Source organism: Rhipicephalus sanguineus, chromosome 1 (assembly GCF_013339695.2).
Source record: "Rhipicephalus sanguineus isolate Rsan-2018 chromosome 1, BIME_Rsan_1.4, whole genome shotgun sequence".
In the NCBI taxonomy this organism is placed as follows: Eukaryota; Metazoa; Arthropoda; class Arachnida; order Ixodida; family Ixodidae; genus Rhipicephalus; species Rhipicephalus sanguineus.
The window spans coordinates 125,308,854-125,327,151 of record NC_051176.1 but is presented as its reverse complement, the minus strand read 5'-3'; the positions used below and the strand labels follow the sequence as shown (position 1 = coordinate 125,327,151).

The 18,298-nt window shown below is 43.3% G+C and overlaps 1 protein-coding gene across 1 annotated transcript in view; it reads left to right on the top strand.

Annotated features, from left to right (window-relative positions):
* The window catches only part of LOC119397429 (multiple epidermal growth factor-like domains protein 8), a 144,269-nt gene that overhangs the window by 28,545 nt on the left and 97,426 nt on the right, over positions 1-18,298 (top strand). The window contains exons 8-10 of the mRNA XM_037664857.2: positions 7,893-8,755; positions 15,101-15,204; positions 15,812-15,961. Coding sequence (XP_037520785.1) covers positions 7,893-8,755; positions 15,101-15,204; positions 15,812-15,961 — 1,117 coding nt within the window. The remainder of the gene's footprint in view (positions 1-7,892; positions 8,756-15,100; positions 15,205-15,811; positions 15,962-18,298) is intronic.

Sequence of the window (18,298 nt, the reverse complement as noted above, 5' to 3'; positions counted from 1 at the left end):
TTTCAGAAAATGTTTTTAACACCCAAACTAAACTGATGGGGGGGGGGGGGGTGGAGAGCGCGAAACTATTACTCGTAGAATACATTCTCAAAGCTTTTGTTTCTAAATTAGGAGGTTAGGATAAATTTTCTCCAGAAATGATCCCGGGCCTTGCCCATAAAATGGATTCCATAAATTTTTGCAGTTTTGAGTGTTTTGTAAACGGCCTAAAAGATAGGCTGTATGGTGTGTCATCATCATCAGCCTATCCTATGTCTACTGCAGGACAAAGGCCTCTCCCAATGATCTCCGACCCACTCTATCCTGCACGAGCTGATTCCATTTTATGCCTCAAAATTTCTTTATTTCGTCGCTCCGCCAACCCTTTACCGTCCTTGGTCGCACTCCCATTGCTTGGTTTCCATTCCAATGCTCTAACTGACCATTGGTTATCTATCCTCCTCACGACGTGACCTTCCCAGGTTCATTTTTCCTCGTAATATCTACTTGGATATCGGCTACTCCTGTTTGTTTTCTGATCTACGCTGCTGTCCTCCTATCTCTTAGGGTTACGCCTATAATTTTTCGTTCTACCGCACGCTAGTGTTAATTTTTTTGTAGAAAGATAATATTTAGTTAACAGTTATATTTTATATCAACTAATTCCTAGGAAGTTGCACTGTGTGCAAAAAGTAGTTTGAGACAAATATAGCATGAAACAGTGTACAGATGACGAGAAATTTGTAAAGAAGTCAGCTTTCGTTGACATTCAGCCATAAATTGAATATTGAGCTGGTCCTACTAATGATATGCCAAATATTGCTTTTAATAGTGCTGTCTATTATCTGCAGACTCGAAGAAGAGTTCTACCAAATGACGTTTTGAAAAGCAAGGAAATTTTTTTTTTCAGAATTGTGTTCCAGTTGTCTCTGTGCTTTTACCATGTTTCAGTTTTATTTTTTATTTATTTTTTCCATTTTATTTTTCTTGAGGAGCCTGCAAGGGGTTGTTACACAAGGGGTGGGTTACAGGAATAAAAAGCATCACATACTTTTAACATGAAAATGATCTACATTTGCTGAGGAGGTCAGGGCAGATGATAAGAGCAATGTTGTAGAAAAGGCCATTCCAGTGTTTGGCTGCTCTGGGAAAAAGGGATGTAGCGAATGTTTTAGTGTGAGCATGTGGAGAAGCAACCTATAATACACAGCCAGTGCAATCGGATGTGCAAATGGCAGTGGGGGTGTAAGGCTTATGATTAAGTGTAGTATAAAATACCTTTGTAGGAACTATAAATTGCATAGACGTGAGCATACCTGTGTCAATAAAAGAACATTTTGACACCATATTCAGCTTCTCACATGTTTATTTTAATGCTGTCATAGCGACAGTTCGTTTCTGTAAATCAGAAATGTGAAGTCAACTAGAGAGTATTTACACTGTCACTGTTCCTGACAACCTTAGCATAGCCTCTTAGCATACTCACGCACAACGGGGAAATTGCATTGATGTCTTCAGTGCGTCATTGCCTGTCCTGCAGTATAGAACTCAGAACAACACAACGATGTTGACAATGACTGTATGGATGCCAGGGCGATGTGTACCTAAATGATTTTAGCACATTTAAATTTGATGTACACATATAAAAAGATGGAGAAAAGAAAAAAAAGTTTGATTGCTCTTTTTCTTCTTGTTATATTCAATATTAGACCGAATGAGACAAAATTATAGCTATTAATCTAGTGATGTGTACTGAGCACCATACCGAACACCCAGTACGATGTTTGAAGAGAGAATGGAGAAAATCGATGCGCTTAAAGCCCCAGAAACTTCGTAAAGTAGTGACACTCTCCTCCTCCGCTCTCGTTCCTCCTCGGTCACCTCTCCTTCGCACCCTCTTTTCGAAAGTGGCGCCACCTACCTTGCTTCTGTGTAGCAGATGCTCTTTCGTGGAAATATAGTGCTTCCTTGGCAGGCAGTGCGCTGTATTCGCACCAGCCGTCTAGTTCTTAATATTTTTTTATTTAGTTTTTGTTTAGGAGATTGTTAACGCGTTTATATAGTACCAGCTACTCCTTTTTGCAAATAGAATTCGGGAAAACCAGAGCAGTGACAAGAAATTGCATAAAAGAGCAAAGAGTGAGAGTTCGTGTATCTTCTTCTAGAGCATAGAATTTCTCTCCTGTGGCTTATGGACATTTATTAACTGCACCTATTGCTGTTTGAAAACTTATTCTAAAATAATCTAAACGAGCATAACGCTGGCTCATGACAGCTCTGTGTAGCGCCGCATAGGGTATACAACATGTGCCGAGAGCATGTGCTTGCCTTTCATTGGTAAATTTAGTAGTTTTCTTTTCATTAGTAAGGTACCTTTTTAATTGATAAATTTCAATTCACGAGACGCACTGCAGTCCCTGAAGTCACTGCGCGTGCGAGATCAACTAGTCCTGGGCATCAGACGCTTAGGCAAAACTCACAGGGTCCCTTATGTATTCGCCTAAGATGACTAAAGGCGAAAACTAGCTTCTTGTTCTTCAGTCGATGTAGTGATCCTACCCCACACCCCTCCGAAAACATTCTGCACCTCACCTGGTTTTGCATTGCCTCGTGATTGGACCAACGATCACGGAGGCAATGCAAAGAAACAATGTCATCGTGTGACGTCATTTGGTGACATCATCTGGTGACGTCTTCGCGGGGCGATATTTTGGATCACTCGTGTTACGCCGCAGACACGGGACGCCGACGTCGCTGACGGTGAGTTTTAGCGCTTGATGAGGCATCTAAAGCTTTCGCATTAATAGTGCACGAGAAGGCGTACATCAATTATAGTTTATATATTTGGACGGTGTTGGTTGCTTTGTTAAGTGATTAAACGCACCAACTGTATTGCGCAAGTGCGCCTTATACCGATGTATCTGACATACGAACTATACCACTGAATGAACGAGCAAGCGAATGTAAAAACTAGCGTGCCACCGTAAATGTTTCCTTCGCGAAACCCCAACTTGCGGATATAAACGTCCACACGAAATAGCACGTAAACCTAGGCGCGAAATAGCACATATACGTAGGTTCCTAAACGATGAACGCGCCCTGTGACTCGGTTGGGCACGCACGTTTTGCATAGCTACCTTCGCATCGCAAGCGCATTGGCTGATCGGTCAACGTAAAAGAGCCAGTGAAAGCTATTTGCTCCGAATTAAGCAAGCCCGCACCAAAAACAAACGGAGAGTATAAATCCTAATGCGTGTTTTCGCACTCCGGCTTTGTTTATTCAAAAGAGCTGCACCGAATCTCTGAAGTTCTCGCAATCACATTGTTTATCGTCAGTCCGCGTGCATGGTGCTAGCTGCGCACAAACCAATACTGTGAACTCGAAGCAGTTGGCGCATCACGTCAAGCAGAAAACGTAACCATGTATTGTTGACAAAGAAACAAAAACTAAGTAAAGACCCCGCCCAAGCAGTAATAAAACATGCGTCAGAGATGGCGACGTACTGTAGTGCGATGCCGGCTCTACTACAGCGTTAGAGCGGGCATCAAACTTCGCTAACCTCCATGCATACTTAACAGTCTGAGAGACCCGCAACTTACCTCGCATAGTTGAGTCGAAAATGTCGGCCTGAAGCTCTCCCTTCTGATTATGTGCAATGAAATCTTTCGCCGCAGCTCGTTGCACTTACCGGACGGTATTCTGAGGACCTTCTTGCCTTCGCTAGACTTCTTCTGACATCAGAAGGCACAGCAGCTGCCCATGGCAACCAACAGCGACGTCCATCTTGTGAGAGAAATATTTCCCAGCACAGCGCGCACAATATGACAAATGCGTATCCATGAAACACATGTGCTGCGCACCAGCGAGTCCATGCTTCACGAGCAAAGATGGCAGTCGAGAGCGACTGTAAACAAACGAACGCTGCGCGCGGTCCCACGTGACGGCAGTTGGCCAATGCTGACGCAGCGTCAGCCTCGGAGATGGCGGAAGAGGGAGAAAAGAGAGGAGGCGCGCTTTTATGCATATGTGTCGCTACTTTACGAAGTTTCAGGGACTTTAGGTGTGCTCCCGTTTGGGCTACGGCTTCAAGACATGTTACATTTTTGGAAGCAAAAAAAGTGTGCTTAGACTGTTGTACCTCCCCTGGCATTTTCTTGAAACACTATTGAGAATGAAGCAGGAATGGTGTTTTCAGGTGTTAGCATGCTTCATAAATAGTTTTAAGAGGCAGAGATCATGTGTAGATTTTTCTGGAACCTGCAGCTGTAAAGACCTTGCTTAGGGGCTTTATTAGGATCCCTTATTTTAATCTTGTCATCAGTGACGCAGTTCATATCCTTACACCTGGAAAAACCTGTAATCCAGCACAACTTAGAGGAATGCACTTTTCGCTTTGTCACTTTTGCATTATAATATAATCAGCTCATTAGTACTCTTTCTTTGAACTTTGAAGAGAAAAATTTTAACCGCGCAGAAAAAGCACAAACGGACGAAAAAAGGATATATGCACTCCCTTCGTCCGTTCATGTTTTTTCCGTGCTGTTAAAAGTTTTGTTGATGAATTACCAATTTGCCCAAACGCTCACGTTAATCTGAACTTTGAGGATAGGTGACAAGTGTCATTTCATCATGTAGCAGATGAGCGAGCCTAGTGCGCTTGTAGGCAGATGACATTCCAGACATGCTTGGTTCTGTCAAAATCAGACTACTGGCTGTCAAATTTTTGGAAATGATGTAAATGCAGAATTTGGGATGCATATTGAAGAAAGGTGGCAAGTGCTCTTTATAGTCTGCCACATGTAGCAGTTGCTCTATGGAGAAGTAGTCTTCATATGATTACCTGCACTTGTCACACTTCCCTTAAAGGGACACTAAAGAGCAAAACGATTTTTCTCATATTAGTAAAGTACTCTTTCACGATACCAAATACACCACGCTTGCTGCGAGAAGATGCTTAGTAAGCGAGAAAATGCGCAAAAACAAAATGTGGGTTGCGACGCCACCTTGAAATTTTCGCACCATTCGCCGTGACATCACATGTTTTGACGGCGCTTACTAGGGGCTACGTAGTTCCTAATTGGTAAAAATGAAGTACATCGTCCTCTGAGGGGGCCATAGGCGTAACATACCAAGTTTGGGGTAATTTTGTTGAGCCAATGGCGCCAAAATGCGATAAATACACTTTGAAATCCGTGACGTCACGCAAGGAGATTTCAGTGCGAAATTTTAAAATAAAACCTTGAATTTGATTTTCTTCTCTGTTAATAAACCTATGATGGCGAAATTAACGGCATTAGAGTTCTCAGAGCACGATTTATCGATCTAAACTGATTCATTGTTTCTCTTTAGTGTCCCTTTAAAGTGTTCGTATTTTTTCATAGAAGCATCCATTGGTCCCTCAAAACAGCCATGGGTTTACTCATGAAGTTTTTTTTGCTTTTCTTGTGCATTGGCAAGCCTACGCATTTAAGCATATCGATTTGTAGTTATTTCATGGTTGCTGTTGTTCTTTACAAGGGAACGAGTCATGTGGGCAATTCCATTTTATAGTACCTAGACAGTTAATTATTTGGATTGACAATTCATGTATGTTGAACTGCCCTTAAAGTGTTAACATGAATTACCCCTAACACGATGACATACCAGATACAGGGTGCCCCCACCAAATGACCAAATGCAGGTTGCTGGCTTTTGCATGGAGTAAGTCACAATATTTCTTGTGTTCAGCTTAATTGCCTAATTATGCCAAGTCTAGTAATCTTTTGAAGCAACGAAGCTGGGTGAAAAATTCCAATTAGAAACTTGTAGAATGATTTTCAAAATATCTGATTGAACAGTTTAGAACTTACTATATCTATTAAATGTTAGTGTGTTTCTGCTTACTGCAGTTGCCCGTTAAATACAAAAATATACCACATGACATGCCTGCTTGTGCACCATGATTGCAGTACCCCTTAACGTTCTGCGTACAAAAGATATGCTTCCCTCATGGCGGTTTATGATAGCGATAAGCAAACACAGCGATTATTGCTTGTGCTGCCGCAAGTAACAGGTGCGTTATCGCACAACCAACATCGTTGTTGCTGCCCTGTCGCCTTTTAAGCGGCAGCACTCCTGGCTAAATGCTATGATCACTTGCATACGGGTTGTTACGGAGCAGTGAAATCACTGTATGCAAGCAGACATGTCACCTGGTATTTTTTTGTATTTTGCAGGCATCTGTAGTAAGCAGAAAAACACTGTACTTAATAGATAAAAAGTTGAAAAACTGTCAGTCGTACATTTTGCAAACAGATCTTCAACTTTCTGATTGCAATTTTTTTGCCCAGCTTTGTTGCTTTAGAAGTTGGTTAATTAATCTTGCACAATTGAGCAGTTAAGCAGAACACAAAAAAATAGTGTGTCTTACTCCATGCAGAAGTCAGCAACATGAATTTGGTGGCGTTGTCATATTGTGCATTGGCGTATTTTTAAACTCTGGCTAAAGTTAACTGGAGCGCCCTGTATACTTGTGTAATGGCCACAAGTTCTTGGCCGAGATTTGGGATGAAAATCGGGTGTGCAGCCATGAGACAAAGATGCAACTTTTTTTTTTTTAACAAGTTCTTTCACTTCATGAAGTGCCTGATCCATCCATTGCTAGTTTTAAGTGCCGTAACCAGAATCTCCTTGTTTTGTGCAATGTAGAGCACTTTCATGTGCAACATCTTCGTTAAAACTACGTAGCCATTGGTTGTTCCGCACCTCTGTCATGTACTGGAGAAGCGAATCTTCTGTCTTCGGGAACATGCTCTGCTTGCCTCGTAAAGCGCACCTCTGTACATTTGTTTTCCTGAGTTCACCTTGCTGGGAGCACCATCGTTACATCCATTTTTCGTCAACCTCAAACTTCCTACCAGCTGCTCTTTTTCCATTTTCTTTGTTGAAGTCAGTCACTTTCAGTTTAAAATGGGTGACACAGCTCACAAATTTCCCCATCCAGAAGTGATGATAGGGGTGAGTTTCTGAACACAAAAGCATGAGGACAAAGAGAGAAGATTGATATGCTTCATAGAACACTTCATGCACCAATTTTCATGTAATTGGCATACAAGAAAGGATGCGGAGAAAGGGGGACGCCGCTAGAGATCGGTGATGGCACCGTCTTGGAGACAGCCATTTAATCTCAGAGGTTATGCTTTTGCTACCTGCAGGTGCCGCAAACATGGCGCGGCCGCCTTGTTTCGCTGAATATCGAAATTGAAAAAGAACAGTTGTACTAACAGAAGTCAACTGTAATCATGTGTGAGGTGTTATGTTTTTTGTGTTCCTGTTTCAGTTTATTATGAAGATACAATTGTATAGCAATTGCAGTTTATTGTTGAAGGCCCCTTGGAGGGCTACTGCACGAAATGTGATTAGTGGAAGGGTTGGTAAAAAAAGAAGTGTTACCATGGTAAACATGGCACAAACCACTAGTGACCAACTTAGCTGAAGGTCAGAGAGGCATCAGCAAAGGGTGTGCAGTACACGCTGTCCTGTTGTCAGAGGTGGTCTATCAAAGATGCAAAAAGTGGCTAAAGAGTGGTTAGTGCTTCTGGCACCATTGGCATACTGGGAACTGGGAAAAGTGAAATGTGCAAGACAGTGAAATTTATTGTAAGATGTCACTGGCCAAGGTGGCAGCCTTCAGAGGCCACGTTAGTGAGCAATGCCTCGGCACCTGCGCTGTTGTGAAAAGACTTGCCATCAGGCAGCAAAGCCTGCCCTTGTGCACGCAAGTGAAACGAGGCTTGTGTTTTTGATTAATTGCATTGAGCCTTCATGTGATTAGTGCTTTGAGCCACCTATCTTTATGTTATGCAGTGAGTTTATGTTATCTAATACATTCATTTGAGCTTCAAAGTATTCTTTCTATGCTGCTTATTTCCAGAGCCTCCTGGGGTATGCCGCCCTCCCCTTGATGGTCACCTCTCAGCAGAGCAAGCGGGCTTTTGGGGTCCACATGGCCGAATCCTGGCCTCTTTACATGAATGCCGTACACTTGACTTTCGACCAGGTCTCTTTCTCCTTCTGTATAGGAATCCAGTTAACCTTTCCCAGCCAGATCAGGTGTCATATGTGAGCAACAGTAGCCAGCACTTGATATTCACCTCCGAGTACCAAGATGAACAGGAAGGAGGAGGAGAGCATGTGGCACGCCTACTGGGCTTCCTACACCCTCGGGGAGCCCAGCCCTCGTCAGGGGAACCACTGCGCCTTTTCCTCGACATCAGTGGAGGACGCGCTGCTCTACGCTTAGGCCAAGCTGGAAGCACCCGCCTCGAAGACACCGAACTGGTGGCGCAGCTGAGTGCACACAGCTACAATCGAACAGAGGCAAAACGCCCAAGTGGTCAGCCGCTCCTGCCATCATCAACAGCAGCACAGGAGCTGCGTTATCTTCTTGACCTTTCTCTGCACGCACCAGCCAAGTACTGCACCAAACAATGTGAGCGCACTTTAGATCTGCGATGGAATGCTCTCGCCTCTCATCAGGTCATCTCAAGCAAGCATCTGGAACCATATCATAATGGAACCCAGTGCCCTTCACGTGGCACCTGCCTGGCATGCCTGAGTGATGCAGGCTGTGGCTGGTGCCCATCAGCTTCGACTTGCATTTCTCGACAGCCAGCCTTGCTCCCTACAACCAAAGGAGCAGCACCATGTGCCCCGGGGAGCACACAGCTCTTGGTTTTGGAGCCACAGCACTGCCCCACCTGCTCATTGTTCATATATTGCCATGACTGTGTCCAGGTAAGCCACTGATATTCTTATGAATCGTGGCATATAAGGTGTGAGACAGAATGCAGTGATTTTCTTATGCGTTCACTCATATATTCTTGTAATTAGTGTGCAGAATATGTGTGCAACAAAGTTGTTTTTCATTGATCATTGAATGACATTAGTTTTTTATGCAGCTCGCTGTGCCACCCTGCCTGTAGAACAACATAGAGATTCTATTTGACATCGCTAATTTGTCTTGCCTGCTTTTCTTCATACTCATATTCACTAGACAAACTTTCTTTTAAATTCTTTCTGAATTGTATTGTGTCTGAAGATCATGGCCAACACTTGTAGATTTCATCAGACAATAATCCATTTGCTATAAGCTTTCGCTACGGGTTAGGACTTGTGTTGAACTACTTTACCTAGCTGTGTGATAACAATCGTAGAAACTTGCATTGATCCGGGCTGTGGTGGTTACATATCAATGGAGGTGAAATTCTAGAGGCCTGTATGTGTATGTGTATGTGTGTGATGTCAGTGCATGTTAAAGAGCCCCAGGTGGTCGAAATTATCCAATAATAATAATAATATCTGGGGTTTACCGTCCCAAAATTACGATATGATTATGAGAGACCGAAATTATCCGGAGTTCTCCACTATGACGTCTCTTATAGCCATGGTCGCTTTGGAACGTTAAACCCCTTAAACCATAAAAACATACATTCACGTTTTCTGTAGACACCCTTTGAAATGAACTGTTGAGCTGAATCTCTTGAAAACCTAAACTTGGAGACATTTGTTGAGTTGCTCATGAGTGAATTACATAAGGAAGTCTGGTTAATATAAACCATTTACCTCATTGTTTGGCTGTTGTGAACTCCCACATTGTCAGAAACATTCAGAATTCCACAACAATGACTGATCACTTTGTGCCACTGCAATGCTTCTCTTGAGGTTAAACATGAAAAAATTGAATTTACTAGCTTAATTGCTAATTACATGGCTTTTGCATTCATATTTGCTATGTATATGTGAGATGGCAGTACGTATAGTATGAGGGTCAGTCAAATGAAGACTGCAAATATTATTTAGAACATTATTGTGCACACATGCAACAAATCTGTATTACATTGAACATAATATCCCCCCACACTCAGTGCAAGTTTGCCAGCACTTACAAAGTGCCTGTATTCCCATACAAAACAATTAACTTGGGAATGTGCGCAAGTACTTCTGCACTTCGTAATGTACTTATTTTGTCACAATGAAACTTGCCACCCAGGGCTACTTTCAGTGGTCCAAGCATGTAGAAGTTGCTGGGGGAAGGTCTGGTGAGTATGGTGGATGTGGAAGACATGCGAACTTCAGCTCTGTTATAGTCGCAAATGGGCCATGCATTGTCATCTTGCAACAGAACACCTGCAGGCCATGGAGTTTTGATTTGATTGCAGGTCGAAGATTATTGTTTAGGAGATTAGAGTATGATTCACCAGTGATGGTGGTTTGTCGTGACATGTAATACTCCAAGGTGACGCTTTTTAACCCTCCCTGCTGATGGCTGTGTTCGGAACTTAATTGGTTTTCGTAATAAAAAATGGGGCCATTCTTTATCCGCTCTCTTTGTTTCTGGTTGGTTGTGGTGAACCTAGGTTATATCCCCAGTGATGACCTTGCAAGGAAGGCATCTCCGTCTTATTCAATGTGCTGCAGAAGTTGTTCACATGTATCAACATGTCACTGTTTTGTTCAGGAGTGAGCTGCCGGGGCACCCTTCTTGCAGGCACTTTGTGAAATCTGAGCACATCATGCACACTGTGGTATTCTGAACCATGCCTGATGTTTACACTTGCTGCAGTGTCATTCAGCGTCACTTAGTAATTTTCTATCACAATGGCTTCAACGACTGCAATTTTTCTGGAATCGCAACAGGATATGCCTGATTCAGATGAAAAGCATTGGCTGCAGATGTCATGCTGTTTGCGAATTTGTGACTCCATTCGTACACTTGCCACTTTGACACAAATGCATGATAATACTGGGCATTGATTCTGCAAAGAATTCAATAGGCTTCACACCTTTGCTATGAAGAAGCAAAATAACAGAGCACTGTTCCTCCATTGATGAAGGGGGTCCTGTATCACTTTTCCAAGTAATCGTCAAATGATCTCAGTATAGGAGTTTATTGCCTCACGAATCGATCGCCGTCAAAAAATTTATGAGTCCATCTAGAATGAACGAAGTTACAGGAACTTGTTGCACGCTTTAACTCTTTTATTCACAGAACTGCATTCTTGGCAGGAAACAGAGTTTCATGCAAAAAAACGGTGAATTCTTTTTGAAAAGATGATTTTCTCACAAGCAAAAAAATGCCCCCCCCCCCCCAAAGGAAATCGTGAGGAAATGTGAACGCATTTCTTGCGCCGAGAGTACATGGCGTAGTAATTTTAATGGCATAAATTAATGACGAGACGAGGATTTGTACCGTAACCATTTATTTACACATTCATCAGCACCTGTTTGTGTTGTCATTGTACCTGACGGCCATAATCTCAGCCTTGTGGTCGCCGTTGGTGTTTCACAGCGGCGTCTCGAGCACACATTTCCGGATGTTCTTGAGAGGCGCCCAGCCAGCAAACGGTCGAGAGGGAGGCGCGAGCGGACGGTAGAGTGGGGCGCAGGGAGGAGAGAGAGCGAACGGCGAGAGAAGGAGCGGCGAAGCACAGCACCTACCCTCTCCTACACTCTTTCGCACCACATGCTCCGGTTTCTGGGGTCGAGGATAAGTGCACGCGCCCGCAGCTGTTGCTATGGGAGAGGGAGTGAGAGCGGAGAGATAACACCTGCCGGCGCGCGGACAACGCCGGATGCCTGACATAGCCCGACTAAGAAATGCATTCGTGTTTAAAAAATTAGCACCTTTAGTTCAAAAGATAGGTGATCACCTGAGGTGACCACCATGCAGTAAGGGTCTACCAGTCAGTTTCGGTGGAAGGCTGCAAAACAGCGCTTTTTTCTCTGCAGGAGCACAGGGACTTTGTATATACCACACATCTATCTCAATCTTGAAGGCTCATTAAAGTATTTCACAAAACTTCTCCTCCATGCACCAATAAAAAAATAATATATTACCAGCCTTCTAAGACTTTTCATGCACGGTGGTCATTCAATGTGACCACCAACTTCAGCGACACAGTGCTCTGTGCGGACTGAGTACAGCTCTTAATTTCTGGATTCCTTGGTATTAGCTTCTTATACAACGTGTTGTCCTAAGCTGTCAACTTAATAAGAACCGGACATATTTTAATTTCTGTAAAAATATCTGGGGTCCATCGTTTAGCGTACCTTGAAGATGACGACAGCCGGATGAAAACAGATGTAACCCGTAACAATGAAGCCCAAACGAAGTGGCATCATCTCTTTCACTATGTTGAAAGCTTTAGAAACGTTCCGTATAAAATCAGACGCGAGGGGCTCATGTGCTTCAAGCGAAAAAAATGAAGAAAAGGTGGTTACCATGGGCAACCACCGTGCCGGAAAGAGTTGACCCTTTCCCAACCGAGCTCTCTGGCCAGAAATGATACAAAAATACCGAATTTTTTTTAATTTGCCAAATGATTTTACGTATCTTCAAACAACAGTAAAAAAATAATGAAAGATGCTTTCTTTGCAAGATATGCAGAAAAATATTTTTTTGAAAATGTGCAAAGAATTGGCTTCTCTGTATTGCACCATGGAGGGGGTCGGAGCATCTCTAGTCCTCGGTGCAGAAAATGCCTCTTCAAAACTTTAAATGTAAAATGCAGTGACAAGTGAGGCCGTGAAAAGAAACCTTAGATGGGGCCCGGTGGGGTTTTGTTTACATCTATTGGCGTCTACTGGCGATATGTCGAGGCACGGTTATCATCCGGTGATTTAGAGAAGATACATTGCTCTGTGTCATTGCAGCTGCACTCAGAGGAGAGCAGAAATTATTCTTCACTCTCTGAGTACAACCAAACTTCAGCAAACAAGAGCCTTTTTTTTTTTTTTCTTGGCACAGCTGTTGCCGGTGCGCTCGTGCACTCAGACACAGGAGGATGCCATTTTTAATTCCAGTGGCCAGAACTAAATTGTTTCTTAACCGAAATGCATGCTTTGAGAAAGGTTGAGACTTTTTTACGGAGCCACTTGTTGAAGCCAAACAGAACTCAGCAAAATGGATCAGGGTGGCTAAAAGGGGCCCTGCAACACTTTTTCAGCATGGTCAGAAAATGCTGCCAATCGGTAGTCGAGGCTCCAGAGATCACGCGAGCCAAACATTGTAGCGCAGCACGCAGCCTGGAATTTACAATAAATTCTCAAAGTCAGCTAAAAATCGCTTCCTCTTCTCTCGACAAATGATGCTATTTACTCAAATTCACTGCGTCATTGACTCAAGTTCCACGCCATTGGCTGATTTGAACGTGACGCCCCCGGTAGTTACTGTGGCCACCGCGGGAAGCCGCCACTTGCCCGCGCGTGTGCACAATCGCACTGAAAGTACACTGTGCTTTCTAAGAAAAAAAAAAGAAAAAGTGCTCAAGGTCACAAGGCGCGCGTGACATACCTTCTTCCCCCTTGCCATCCCTCCCTGCTTAGCTTCCAGTGCTTTCGTCGGGTCGAGAGAAGAGAGAAAGCAATTACAGCGTGCACCAAATCTTTGTAACTTCACTCGTACTGGACGGATTCTAAAAATTTTTGCGGTGGTCAATTTGAGAGGCAATAAGCTCATTTAGTGAAGCCATTCCATGGCTACTTGAAAAAGTGTTGCAGGGCCTCTTTAATGGCGGCACCGTGAAACGTTTGTTTCAGCATGGACGAGCCGCTCGTCTTTGGTGGGAGCGGTACAAACCATGTGGATGAGTTCAGCTCGTCTTCGGTAGGGAAAGGGTTAAGTGCTTTCTCTGTCTTTCATCCCAATTAGTGCACTGGAAGCTACAAAGAGGGAAAGAAGCTATGTTAGCACGTGTCGTGGCCTGGAGCGTGTCATGAAATGCAATCACTCTCTCCCCGTGTGATTCCTGTACACGGCAGTGTTTCTACGGTGTATTTTAGCACACTATAGAGCATGGTGTCAGAGCATATGGCGGCACCCTGGGACAAGAAGCACATTTGGTACAAATGCTGCTATTGGTTTATGTCGGCAATCGGCCAATAGCAGCAGTCTGCTGTACAATGCCATGCAGCGGCCGTCGGCAGCTCCAAAGAGAGTGAGGACGAGCCTCAGTATGAAGAGAGGGCGCTTGAGAAAATGGCACCTTTGTGCTTCACTTGTGAACTCTCCTTGCTGCGCACGGCGGCAAGATTTGGCTGAGGTGTTCACTGCATTGTCTGCTTTCCACTGTAGGTGTTTTTTCACCAAGCATGAAGGTTTAGTCAGGACTTGCTAATGGGGTGGCCATTTTCACACTGTTCCTGTGCCGGTGTTCCTGCATCTGCATCATGCTGCCACATAGTGAACATCTAGCGCACTGTCAGAAACATGTCTGCCAACGTACAGGCTAATGGGGCCATCTTTGGCTTTATTTATATTTGTGGTTTTCATTTGACTGACGCTCTTAAATCATGGGAGGATATTTACATGTGTATGAGCTACATTCTACTCTGTAAACACTCTTTATGGGTCAGTAACATGAAAATTGTGAGCTGTTTCTCATAAACATTGGACCGGTGTCCCCTCAACAAGATTGGAAGTCCCACTAGCTGTTGAAAAGCCACAGTTGTGTATTTTAAAATGCATTTAGGCACTGTTTCAGAAAAAGAACATTTCTGAAATAAATAATAAAGTTTCCTCCGTAAATGCCTTTTACTGTCTGTATTTTACCTTAGTTTTTGCTAATATATGTCAGTTTCTTCCTTGTGAAATATATTGAATAGTTTAGAACATAATTTAGGCTGAATATGTTAAGGTTTTTTTGTATTTATTATCCTGGTTGCATGGTTTTTTGAAGCTCATAATCACAAATGATTGCTGCAGTAGCAGAGCTCAGTAGCAGTATGCCAGATTTTTTTACCTTGCCTCTATCAGCTGCAGTTAATTGCAATGCATGTTTTTGTAGTGGAGCGATAAGGTTGTAAATTTCCTTTGTCAATTTTTTCCTAGCTGTGATTTTGTCAGCATCTTTGAAATATTTGTGGGCATTCAATCAAAGTGCTGCAACCAAGGATCAATTATTATTGTTTATTTTTTAAGCAAGTTCAGTGACGGCCTAGCAAGGGGCATGTCTGTGCTTCACATGTTTTTGAATAGTCAAAACAATCAGGTGTAAACTGCAGTTTCCTGTTGAATATGATACATATGCACAGTGGTGTCAGCTGCGTGTTTTGGTCATATAAATTATTTCTTGCTTGCAGGAACGATTCTGCGAGTGGATTGTTGAAGGAGCCTTTTGTGTACGTCGGGGCCGCCACAGTTCTGCTGTTAGGCATCCAGATCAGTGTCCAACTCCATGTCACCTGTGAGTTGATGCTTTCTTACAGCTCCTTTACATACCTTCTGCATTTCTGCATGCCTTCTCTTCGCATGTGCTTTTCAAGTGTATACTGCGTGTTCCCTGTCTAGTGAAAGTGCTTCTTAGTATATCGCATTGCAGTGCAATTATGGCACGGTTCTTTAACCAAAGATATAGTCACATGTAAACTGCCCGTTCGTTTAACAAACCAGGAGGGGTTGACCCTGTTCTAAAGTAATCAGCCTACAAGATCATGTGTAGTATTTGTCTCTAATCTTGATTCAGCAGTGATTTAACAAGGGAAAGCTTGGCCTGGAGCCAGCGTCTTGATCCTGTTCTAAAGTAATCAACCTGCAAGATCATGGTGTGGTATTTGTCTCTACAGTCCTGATTCAGCAGTGATTTAAGAAGGGAAAGCTTGGCCTGGTGCCAGTGTCTTGACAAGCAGACTTGTATTCATCAGGGCATTCACTTTCGTTCATATGTTGTGCAATACAGGGCGTACTTTCTTATTGGAAACTGAAATTGATATTTTATATGACAAGATGAGCCAGTTTCAATGAATGCACTCCAAGGAACTTGTTCACAATGTTTGGTTCCTTCATCCTTGCAGGCGAAGGGGGTGCACATCATGCCTGGGGGACCCTGGACGGTGTGCATGGTGTCGAGAGACGCAGAGCTGCTTTCTCTTCTCTACGTACACTACTTCATTCATGTATGGTGGCTGTCGTGAGTGGGTTGATGAAGACCATGGAAGCCCCAAGTGAGTGCTGAGAATACCTGCGATGCCAAGAAAATTATTTGGATCTGGCAAGAGAGCTTGCTCAGGACGATTTGGTGGGCTAGTTGGTTATGCATGTCTATGCAATCACAGCACTCAAAACCTTGTTGACACGGACTGACAGAGTGGACAAACGAAGCGCCAGTGGCAAGAGAACGTTAGCCGTTTTAGTTGCCAGCTTTAGTCCATCCTTTTCCGAAACATAAAGTGCATTTGCACATATCTCATTGTGCTACATTGTTTATATTGATCTCACTAATTGATGGCCATGAGTTTGCTACTTTGATACATTGTTTGTTTGAATAGATGGATTGCAGTGACATCATCATGACCACCATCTCATTGTACAAGCACAATCAAGTAGCTACATAAACAAGAAATTTGACAGTAATGTGCATATGGTGCTGAGTGACAGATTGATAACAGGGATAATCGAATGAGAAACGGTCATCGTCCAAAATCTATATGTGCAGGCGTGATAATATGGTGCACTGACATCGTCTTAACTGCCATGGTTGGGCACTAGCATAGTGAGAAGCTGCATCCATAGTGTTACGGGAAAACTCTCCATAACTTGTCATTCTAAGTAAAGGTGTTATGAAATCTAACAATGCAAACTACAGTAGAATCTCAGGGGTACAAACCCGGCTGATACGAATTTCAGTCTCATACGAATTCGTAAAATACCCTGGCCGAATTTCATTGTGTCCAATGAGTCAAAATTCGGATGTTCTGAACACATTTCTGCGCCGCGACATGTGATATGAACTTGGGTACCGAACATGTGGAAACCGCTGTCGTTATCGATGTGATCATCGATAACTATGTAGCTCCGAAGGTACACAGCTAACGCAGTGGTAGATTAAAGGCAGTGAAGTTCTAAAATGGCACGAAGCGTTATGGCGTTCCTGTCGTTCGCTTACGACTATGGTGGAGCAGACTTCAGCACTTAGTTTTAACCTCACGCGAGGCTCTGACGCGCACATTCGTGGCAGCTAGCTTCGCCTTCTCTTGTTGGTTCATTCGCATGTGTCCCAGAAAGACGTAAACATGTTCTTTCTACCGAAATAAATGTTTTGTGCGTATATCAGGCTTTGAAAATGGATTTTGCTAGTTTTTTGGTGATACGAAATTTCGGGTGATACAAATATTTTCACTCCCCTTTGAGATCCGTACCACTGAGATTCGACCGTATATCTGTTGTCTTTTTATATATATATATCTATTTCTTAAAGAAGCTTCTTTACCATGAGAGACGCTGATTGGCTGTTTACTTAGCAGTATGACATCATTGAATGGTGTTTATGGATCAGTGCAGATAGACTTGCGCACATTGTGTCAACCTATAGATAAGTGAAAAAAAAAAAAGTAAACACAACGTCATGATGGGCTTCCACGGCTTTAGAAATCTACATGGCATGTACCATGGCATAAGCAAAAGTTCCTATTTTGTTTTTCTTTCTTCACACATTATATGCATGTTCATGTGCAAAAGCCAACTTATGGAATTGAAAATAGTTCTGCGGAATCCCGCAAGGTGGCGGAAGGGTTAAGAAAGGGAAAATAGACAACCACCCACTTGTAGCACGAAGCCACAAGGAAATCCATACGGATTTCTCAGAAATAAAGCCTCTTAGTCGCCGAAAAATTCGTCCTGGTCCAGGGTTCACCCATTTGTAGCACGAAGCCACAAGGAAATCCATACGGATTTCTCAGAAATAAAGCCTCTTAGTCGCCGAAAAATTCGTCCTGGTCCAGGGTTCACCCATTTGTAGCACGAAGCCACAAGGAAATCCATACGGATTTCTCAGAAATAAAGCCTCTTAGCCGCCGAAAAATTCGTCCTGACCCCGAACCAGGACGAATTTTTCGGCGACTAAGAGGCTTTATTTCTGAGAAATCCGTATGGATTTTCTTGTGGCTTCGTGCTACAAATGGGTGGTTGTCTATTTTCTCTTTCCCAACTTATGGAGCCTGCATTGCTGCATTGAGTTCAATCTATCGGGTGTGGATGCAGTCTTCATTCAGTCCTGGGTGCGCATTTTTTGATATGTTCATGCCACAGATTTTGAGTCTTAAAGGGGCTCAGCAACACTCTTCCAAGTAGCCATGAAATGGCTTCACTAAAGGAGCTTATTGCCTCATGAAGCGACTGTTGCAGAAATTTTTAGAATCCGTCCAGTACGAGCAGAGTTACAAAGATTTGTGGCACGTTGTAATTGCTTTCTCTCTTCTCTCGTACCGACGAAAGTGCTGGAAGCTAAGTAGGGAGGGATGGCACGGGGAAAGAAGGTACGTCACGTGTGCCCCGTGACCTTG